Consider the following 10,186-nt stretch of genomic DNA (forward strand, 5'->3'; position numbering starts at 1 on the left):
CAAAGTCAAAAGACTGATAAAATAGAAGGAAACATGAAATATCTCAATGAGAAATTGACAGATCAAGAAAACAGGGCTAGAAGAGACAATTTGAGAATCATTGGTCTTTCTGAAAAAGCAGAAATTAATAGAAATTTGGACTCCATACTAAAAGAAATTATTCAGCAAAATTGTCCTCAAGTTCTACAACAAGAAGGCATTATAGACATTGAAAGGATCCATTGATCACCCGCTATACTAGACCCTGAAAAGACAACGCCCAGGAATATAATAGCCAAAATCAAGAGCTTCCAAGTAAAAGAAAAATATCTTACAAGAAGCCAGAAAAAGACAATTCAGATATCAAGGAGCACCAATCAGGATTACACAGGATCTGGCAGCCTCCACACTAAAAGACTGCAAGGCTTGGAATATGATATTCAGAAAGGCAAGAGAATTGGGTCTACAAACAAGGATCACCTACCTATCAAAACTAACTATATACTTCTAGGGGAAAGTTTGGGCATTTAACAAGATAGAAGATTTCCAAATATTTGCACAGAAAAGACCAGAACGAAATGAAAAGTTCGATATCCAACCACAAAAATCAAGAGAAACATGAAAAGGTAAATAAGAAACAGAGGGGAAAGAAAGAAAATTCGTATTTTTTAAATTTGCCTCTTTAAGGGCTTCAATAAGAACTAATTATTTGTATTCCTATGTGGGAAAATGTTATGTATAATTATCTGTAGTGAACTCTATTCACTATCATAGTATTCACTATTATAGTAATCAGAAGAATTATACATAGGGAGAGTTTGGAATACTAAATGGTCTAAGATTATATGGGGGGTGGGAAAGAGAGGGGATGAATAGTAGAGGACACCAAGAGAAACTTAATGAATGAGAAAAATAGGATAATCTATCACACACAAAGAGGGTATGGGAAGGGGAAGGGATGAATTCTATTATAAGAAGGAGAGGAAGAGAGCATGAAGAGGTAATATTTAAACCTTACTTTAATATTTAAATGGTGAAATTAACCCTGAGAGGGAAGAATAGCTATATTATCCATTGGGATATAAAACTCTGTCTAACACTACTGAGAAAGTCAGAAGGGATAAACCAAGGGGAGCAGGGGAGTGGGGAGGTCAAAAAAGGGAGGGAAGAAGAAGGGGGAGGGAATTCATTAGGCCTTAAAAATAAAAAGAGGGGAATAATAAGGGAGGGGATAGAAAGGGAAGATAATCAAGGGAGGGAACAAGGATTACTGGCTTAAAGCAAACCACTGGTTTAAAAGGAAATAGTTTAAGAAGAAGGGGTAGAACTAGGAGAGGATACCAAAATGTTGATGAATACACAACTGATAATTATAACTCTGAATGTGAATGGGATGAACTCACTCATAAAATGGAAGCAAATAGCAGAGTGGATTAGAAACCAAAATCGTACTACATGTTGTCTACAAGAAACACATATGAGGCGGGTGGACATACACAGGTTTAAGATCAAGGGCTTGAGCAAAATCTTTTGGGCGTCAAATGAGAAAAAGAAGGCTGGAGTGGAGATTATGATTACTGACAAAGCCAAAGTAAAAATAGATATTATTAAAAAAGACAGGGAAGGTCATTACATCCTGATAAAAAGCATTATAGACAATGAGGAAATAACACTGCTCAATATATATGCACCAAGTGGCATAGCATCCAAATTCATAAAGGAGAAACTGGCAGAGCTCAAAAAGGAAATAGATAGTAAAACCATACTAGTGGGAGATCTAAATATTATTCTTTCAGATCTAGATAAATCAAACCAAAAAATAAATAAGAAAGAGGTAAGAGAGATGAATGAAGTCCTAGAAAAATTAGATTTAATAGATATGTGGAGAAAAATAAATAGGGACAAAAAGGAATATACCTTCTTTTCAGCTGCACATGGTACATTCACAAAGATTGACCATGTAATAGGGCATAGAATCATTGCAAACAAATGCAAANAGTCCTAGAAAAATTAGATCTAATTGATATGTGGAGAAAAATAAACAGGGACAAAAAGGAATACACCTTCTTTTCAGCTGCACATGGTACATTCACAAAGATTGACCATGTAATAGGGTATAGAAACATTGCAAACAAATTCAAAAAAGCAGAAATAATAAATGTAATCTTCACAGATCATAATGCAATAAAAAATATTTAGTAAGGGCACCTGGACAGGCAAATCAAAAACTAATTGGAAATTAAATAATATGATTCTCCAAAACAAGATAGTCAAAGAAGAAATCAAAGAAACAATCAATAATTTCATTGAAGAGAATGACAATGATGAGACATCCTACCAAACTCTGTGGGATGCAGCCAAGGCAGTACTCAGAGAAAATTTATATCCTTGAGTACATATATTAACAAATTAGGGAGGGCAGAGATTAATGAATTGGGCATGCAACTCAAAAAACTAGAAAGTGAGCAAATTAAAAATCCCCAGATGAAAACTAAATTAGAAATACTAAAAATCAAGGGAGAAATTAATAAAATTGAAAGTAAAAGAACTATTTAATTAATAAATAAGACTAGAAGCTGGTATTTTGAAAAAAAAACAGATAAAATAGACAAAGTACTGGTCAATGTAATAAAAAAAGGAAAGAAGAAAACCAAATTGACAGTATCAAAGATGACAAGGGAGACCTCACCTCTAAGGAAAGGGAAATTAAGGCAATCATTAAAAACTATTTTGCCCAATTATATGGCAATAAATATAGCAATCTAGGAGATATAGATGAATATTTACAAAAATATAAATTGCCTAGATAAACAGCAGAAGAAATAGAATACCTAAATAATCCCATATCTGAAAAAGAAATTGAACAAGCCATCAAAGAACTCCCTAAGAAAAAATCGCCAGGGCCTGATGGATTCACAAGTGAATTCTATCAGACATTCAAAGAGCAACTAATCCCAATACTATACAAATTATTTGATATAATCAGCAAAGAAGGAGTCTTACCAAATTCCTTTTATGACACAATATGGTACTGATTCCAAAGCCAGGTAGATCAAAAACAGAGAAAAAAAACTACAGACCAATCTCCCTAATGAACATAGATGCAAAAATTTTAAATAGAATACAAACAAAGAGACTCCAGCAAGTGATCAAAAGGATCATCCACCATGATCATGCGGGATTTATACTAGGAATGCAAGGTTGGTTCAACATTAGGAAAACCATCCACATAATTGACCATATCAACAATCTAACAATCAAAAATCACATGATTATCACAATAGATGCTGAAAAAACCTTTGACAAAATACAGCACCCATTCCTATTGAAAACCCGGGTAAGTATAGGAATAGAAGGACCTTTCCTGAAAATAATAAACAGTATATACCTAAAACCATTAACAAGCATCATATGCAATGGGGATAAATTAGAACCCTTCCCAATAAGATCAGTAGTGAAACAAGGGTGCCCATTATCACCTCTATTATTTAACATTTTCCTAGAAACACTAGCAGTAGCAATTAGAGAAGAAAAAGAAATTGAAGGTATCAAAATAGGCAATGAGGAGACTAAGCTATCACTCTTTGCAGATGATATGATGGTCTACTTAAAAAATCCTAGAGAATCAACTAAGAAGCTTGTAGAAATAATCAACAACTTTAGCAAAGTTGCAGGATACAAAATAAATGCACATAAATCATCATCATTTCTATATATTTCCAACACATCACAGCAGCAAGAGGTAGAAAGAGAAATACCATTTAAAATTGGAATGGCTGAACAAATTGTGGTATATGCTAGTGATAGAATACTATTGTGCTCAAAGGAATAATAAACTGGAGGAATTCCATGTGAACTGGAAAGACCTCCAGGAATTGATGCAGAGTGAAAGGAACAGAGCCAGAAGAACGTTGTATGTACACAGAGACCAATACACTGGTAAAATAGAATGTAATGGACTTTTGTACTAGCAGCAATGCAATGACCCAGGACAATTCTGAGGGATTTATGGAAAAGAACCCTATCCACATCCAGAGGAAGAACTACAAGTGTGGAAACACAGAAGAAAAGCAGCTGCTTTAACACATGGGTTTAGGTGGACATGATTGGGGATTTTGATTCTAAACTACCACACCAATGCAACGATCAACAATTTGGAAATAGGTCTTGATCAATGACACATATTAAAACCAGTGGAAATGTGCATTGGCCATGGGTGGGCAGAGGGCGAGGGGTGAAAGGGAAAGTAGGAGCATGAATCATGTAACCATGTTAACTTTTCTAAAAAATGAATATTAATAAATGTTTAAAAAAAAAGTGAGTAAAACATAACATTAAATCTTTCAAATCCCTAACATTATAGTGATTCAATTTAGTAATAAAAAGATTATCAAAATGTCACATTTCTGATCTGTCCCCTCTAACATATGTCAGAAAAGCTGCAACCCCGAACCCCAAACACTAGTTTCAAGCCCTTCAGTATTGGCATAGAAGTTCCTCAGTCCCACCTGGATAGGTATTTTTGACCTTGTGCTCCTTGGCACTTGTGCTGTTTCTCATCAATCCCATTGGGATTGGTCTGTCTCTATGACCTTGTGCCTTCTTAGCACTGTTTAGTGGCTTTTGTGTTCCCTTCTCCTAGAATCAGACAGAAATCATTAATCACAGTCCTATAATATTTATCAATTCATGGCAGGTTTCCATAGACTAAAGCTTTTTTGGGTATGCATTAATATTATAACAAATATATGTTCATATATTAAACTTATATTACTATAAAACCAAAAGGGATTAATATTGATTATATGTATTTTAAGTAGAAAAAAATGAGAAAAAGGGAAAATATTTAAAAAACTCAAATATTGTATTGCACACAGAAGGGAAAAAGTAATAAAAGAATGTTTTCAAAATCAAATATGTATGTATATATTAGAATTATTGAAAGGTTTTTTTACCCAAAAATGAGATCCATTTCCTTTTAAGTTTTTGCCATGGACTACTGTGAGTATAAATGACTTTTACAAAATAGCAGAAATTTATAATGGAATTCAAATAAAGTACCAAAATTTTCTAATAATTTCCAATAACACATTTAAAGACAATAGTAAACAAAACCATTACTATAACCACTTGCTATGGTGTTTAAAAATTGTATACTTGTCACAAATTCAACAGGTATAGCAAATCATTCAACCTTGGCTAACAAAATCTATCACAACCTCCATGCCAATTGTGGGGCAGAGCCTAAAAAAAAATCTGCTAAAAAAATTTCTGGGTCTAAAATATCACCAGGAATACTAGATCCTTCTAATGGTAAAGTAAGTTAAAATAAAGAATTAAAATATCAAGCATACAAGAGCTCTTTTGGCTTCCTGTGTAATATATAAAAAGTTTGGGTATTTAACTTCCATTTGTTTTCTCTACCTTTTTTAAGACAACATTCTTTATAATATAATCCATTCAGAAGTTACTATAAAATCCTAAAGTCAATTTTTAAGAACTCTTATAAAATTAAAATTTAAATTTAAATTCTTAAGGCATCATAGTCTTCAAGGTTGTATACAATTGTCAAGATAGAATAAAAACTTAAGGCATGGCAATTTCCATATACATAAGACTCATGGGCTTTTACAACTTAAAAAAATTTTGCAATATATTCATGGTCTTTAACAATGACATGTTCTGTAGATCATAGGTAAACAGTACAGATAAAGAATCATATAACAGAATTAGATTAATACAGATAAACTTTAAAAAAATTTTTAAACCTTAATGAAGTCAGGAAATGCAATAATATTAGCAACAAATTACAAGCAGTGTAGTGAAAACCTTTTGAGCAATCAGAATAAATGGGTTCACTATTAAGGTCTTACAAAAAAAAAAAACACAAACAGAATTTATCTACCAGCCAAAAACTTAGCTTAAAATTATTCAGTGTAACAGAAAGATATTGATCAGATTAATATATGAACTTAAAACAGCAAATTTAAATCATAAAACAACAATCAGCAAAATACAATAAGATACAGAATCTTTCCAAAAAAAAAACAAAAAACCATGGAGTCTGAGGAGGTTTAAAATCCACCTCCACTCTTTTAAAAAGTTCCATTTAAGTCACTTTTATCTGAGCCCTGCACTAAACACAGTTTGGATGACTCCCATAAGTGTTATAGTTCAAGAGTCTGGCAATGTGCGTAAAGGGTGAATCTTTACCCTGAGTCTCAGGCAAGATAATCGCAAGGAATGGTAGGAAGAAGAAAAAAAATCATCCCAGAACTGGGGTCTGCTAGGGCCCATGTGCTAATTCCGTCACCTCCCGCAAAGGCAGAGCATGGAAGCCAACTGGGCTATTGTTGGAGTAGGGTGGAGTAGGCTCATGGGGGTTGAGGGGGGAGGTAGCAGACAAGTGGCTACATCAGCTTTTGAGGAAAAAAACACGTGGAGGGGCTTGTGGGCATAGAAGCTCCCCTCCTTTAAAAGTCATTAATGAGAAAGAAGGGGTTTATACTTTCCATGTCTCAAGCAGCAGCTGGGCAGCGGTGGCTGGGGTCAGTGGCAGCTGAAATTCAGGCTGGTGTCGGGCATCCAAAATCCGAGGGGATGGGGAGTCGGTAGCTAGAATCTGGGATCAGTACTTGGGCTGGAAGGTCAGAAATGGCTTCCCCGCCAAGGGAGGATCAGGTGGGCATGGCTGGCAATTGCTGGAGCCACCTCCATGGGGAATGTATGAATCAGGAGCCAGGAAGAGGCTGCTCAAGCTATCAGCAAAAGCATGGCATTTTCCAGCAAAGTAACTTTCCCCTTTCAAAAAGTTGCTTAAAAGAACTGAGCAAAGTAGACAAAAATAGCACAAAAAACGGCAAGAGCAGGTCCATAGCTCCGGAGAGGATCCAGAGGTGTCTCAGAGTTCTGCCCGTGGGGAGAGGGTACAAAATCATGGCAGAAGGATTATTGCTTGTTATGTTATCAGAAAAATTGAGAGTTATGTTTCTAAAGTGGTTGCCATTAATGTGAGAAATAAAATGGGTATAAAAGAATAGAATTAAAAATATCATGGTTTCAAAGGGTTTATTGAAAGCCATTTAGAAAAATGGAGCCACATGCCTGTTGAGTTATTTTAAAGGGACCCACCATTACCTGTTTCTCCCATCCTCGCTCCTGCTCCATGATCACAAAAGAGAGTATACCAATCCAGGCACTCACTATTTAACTTTCTGTTTATGTTAGGTAATTGCCTACGTCATTTATGTAAGCCAGGAATCATGGGAAATATAGTTTCAAAGATCCCAAAATTTCCAGTATCACAGTTACTTGCTCAGGGTCCCACAGCTGTTGTGTCCAGCTGCAACTGGTATGAACTCAGGAAAAATATGTTTTACCTCTTAAAAAAAGAAATGGACAAGCAGTGCACGAGACATTCATTTTCTAATAAATTTTCAGAGATGTCTAATATGTGAATTTGTTTTGCTTGACTATATTTGTTTTAAAAAGAAGAATTTTGGGGTTTTTTTTTAGAGGAGCAGCAAGTTGTGGGATACAGTGGATGACTATTGATAGTAATGGAGAACAGAAGGGTTCAGAGAAAGATAGGCAGAGTAGTGTGGGTGCCATCATGTCAAATCTAGTACATGCTTTCAAAAGAAAACAAGCTGTGCATATTGTAGAATCCTGACTTAAAGTACAGACCTCTTTTTCTATGGTTTCATATAAAATATTCATATTTATTTATGGTAGCATTCATAATTTTATTTTTAATTTTTAAAAGAATTCCTTTAACACCTCTTGATACTAACTTGAATTAGAGGACCTTGGTTTAAGTACCCCTTGTGTAACCTTGGACAAATAACCTCCGTGGGCCACGATTTCCTTATCTATAAAATGTGGGGTTTGGCCCTTAGTGCCCCCTAAGAGGTCCTCTGTATCTATCACCCTATGATCTTACTATTAAGTGATCTTGGACAAGTCACTTAACCGAGACTAATTGATTGCCAAGGGCTCATCTTGCCTTGAATTTCATGGTCTGAGTTGATCAAATTCATTGGAACAGAAGTATGTTGTAAGTAGTATAATGTAGCTCACTAAATTAACTAGTTTTCTAACTTATGGTACATGTTATGAGATCTAACTTACAATTCAAAAAGATCTAAATCATGAATTAATTCTTATTTTCCTGTGAGCATATACACATTATATATAGATATTGTGATGTCTGGGCATAAGTTGGAGCGATTTATACTCCAGTTGCTCCAGAAGATCTGGGGTCTCATCAATGTGGGTACCCTCAACCGGGGAGATCACAGCCCATGCTGTTTCCATGTGATGCGACTCTGCTACGTCCTCCTATAAATCCAGGACAGAGAGCCCAGCCAGCTTACTTGGTTGGTTTTTTTTTTTAAGATTCCCTTGCTACGATGTGGATATCAGGACAACATAAGAGCTGCCCATACCTTGCTTTGCTAACGAACCAGGTCTGGTTTTATTGTTTCTCTGATGATCCCCTTTATGTTACTTTTCTTGTGTTATGAGCCCTAATCTTGCCTTGGGTTCCTTATCATTGTCCCAAAGAGCAAAGGAGAAGCACATGACCATGTCTCTCAACTTCATTTCTTTTTTATTTTTTAAACCCTTACCTTCTGTCTTAGAATCAATAGTAAGTAAGAGTTCCAGGGCAAAAGAGTAGTAAGGGCTGGGCAATTGGAGTTAAGTAACTTGCTGAGAATCGGCTAGGAAATATCTTTTCTTCTAGTATTCGCTTCTGGGCCCCAGAGAAGTATCTGTGGACAATAAGGTGTGAATATTTAAAAAGTAATGTTATTTACTTCTAAAATGCTCGAATTTTACATCCCAAGGGAATGCACAATGCCAGAAAATTCGTGTGGTTTTTATATTGAAACCACTCCAGTTTATCAAATTGGCCTTTCTCTTCCCATACTTCTTTTAACCAAGTGTTTCCTGCTTTATAATTTGAGGTGATTTGAGTTTCTTTTGATTCAGAAACTCAGCATCAGTTATGCTGAATGTCAGGCCTCTCTTAGAAGTTATGGTCAATGTATTAATCTAATATTAATATGTTCTCTCTCCTCTTAGAAATAAAGATAGTGGACAGAACATTGTTTGCCTTAAAAACTAGAGAAGAATACAGTGAATTTTCTCAACTGCAGTCACCCCAACTGATATGGAAATAATTTGTTATTCATTCAGTAAATATTTATTATGCTTCTACTCTATGTAGAATTGTCCTAGACATTCAGATGCACAAAATTTAGGGAAGACATAATCATAGAATCTTAAATATAGAACTAAAGGGGATCTCAGAGGTCCTGGTACACACTAGGTGCTTTAAATTGTTTATTGATATATTTATTGATCTAGTCATCTCTGGATGATTTATCCAAGGTCAGCAGATAATATTTATCAGTCTAGATTATGTTTTACCCTGATCCTGTAACTCCAGAGTCAGAGTTTTTTCCACTATATTCTACCACCTCTGCCTTCATAGAGACTGGTCATGGTTAAGTGGACATCACTATAATATACAACATCAATGCATATTGTGGTTGTTAAGTCATTTCAGTCATGCCTGACTTTTCATGACCCCATTTGAGGCTTTCTTGGCAAGATACTGGAGTGGTCCACCATTTTCTTCTCCAGTTCATTTTATAGATGAGGAAAGTGAGACACACACAAAATGACTTACTCAGGGTTGAACTCAGGAAGATGAGTCTTCCTGACTTCAGGCCTGACACTCCATTTATTGCACCACCTAGCATCAATGCATACAGAAGTTCAATGCAAGTTCAATGCTTTAGAGCATTGAAAAAAAAATTCCTACATGAACTCCCAGGAGAATCAGGAAAGGATTAATGGAAACAGTCATTTTGAAACAGACTTCAAAGGTTTTTATAAGAATTCAACAAATAAAAAAGAGGAGGGAAGAAATTTCAAGCATGGAGCAAAAGTATGAAGGCATAGGAAAGCCAGTTATGCTTGCCAAACAGAGAATAATAAGTTATCTAACTGAAGAGAGCTTTGAGGGAGTTAATAGAGGTTATGGGTTGACAGGTGGGTGGTGGCAGAAAGAGTATTGTACCAGTCATATGGAAGATGATTTCAAGTATGGAGAGAATAGGAGTGGGCTCCACAAACAGGCACTTTGAATTGGAAATATTGAAATAACAGGTAGGGGGTCATGAGGCCCTATATTATC

The 10,186-nt window shown here is 35.4% G+C and overlaps 1 protein-coding gene across 1 annotated transcript in view; it reads left to right on the forward strand.

Moving 5' to 3' along the window:
• Nucleotides 1-8,325, forward strand: part of MOB3B (MOB kinase activator 3B) — a 168,647-nt gene extending 160,322 nt beyond the window's left edge. The window contains exon 3 of the mRNA XM_044679327.1: nt 8,221-8,325. Within this exon, the coding sequence (XP_044535262.1) occupies nt 8,221-8,325 (105 nt within the window). The remainder of the gene's footprint in view (nt 1-8,220) is intronic.
• Nucleotides 8,326-10,186: the final 1,861 nt, after the last annotated feature.

The sequence above is a fragment of the Gracilinanus agilis genome, chromosome 1, assembly GCF_016433145.1.
Source record: "Gracilinanus agilis isolate LMUSP501 chromosome 1, AgileGrace, whole genome shotgun sequence".
In the NCBI taxonomy this organism is placed as follows: domain Eukaryota; kingdom Metazoa; phylum Chordata; class Mammalia; order Didelphimorphia; family Didelphidae; genus Gracilinanus; species Gracilinanus agilis.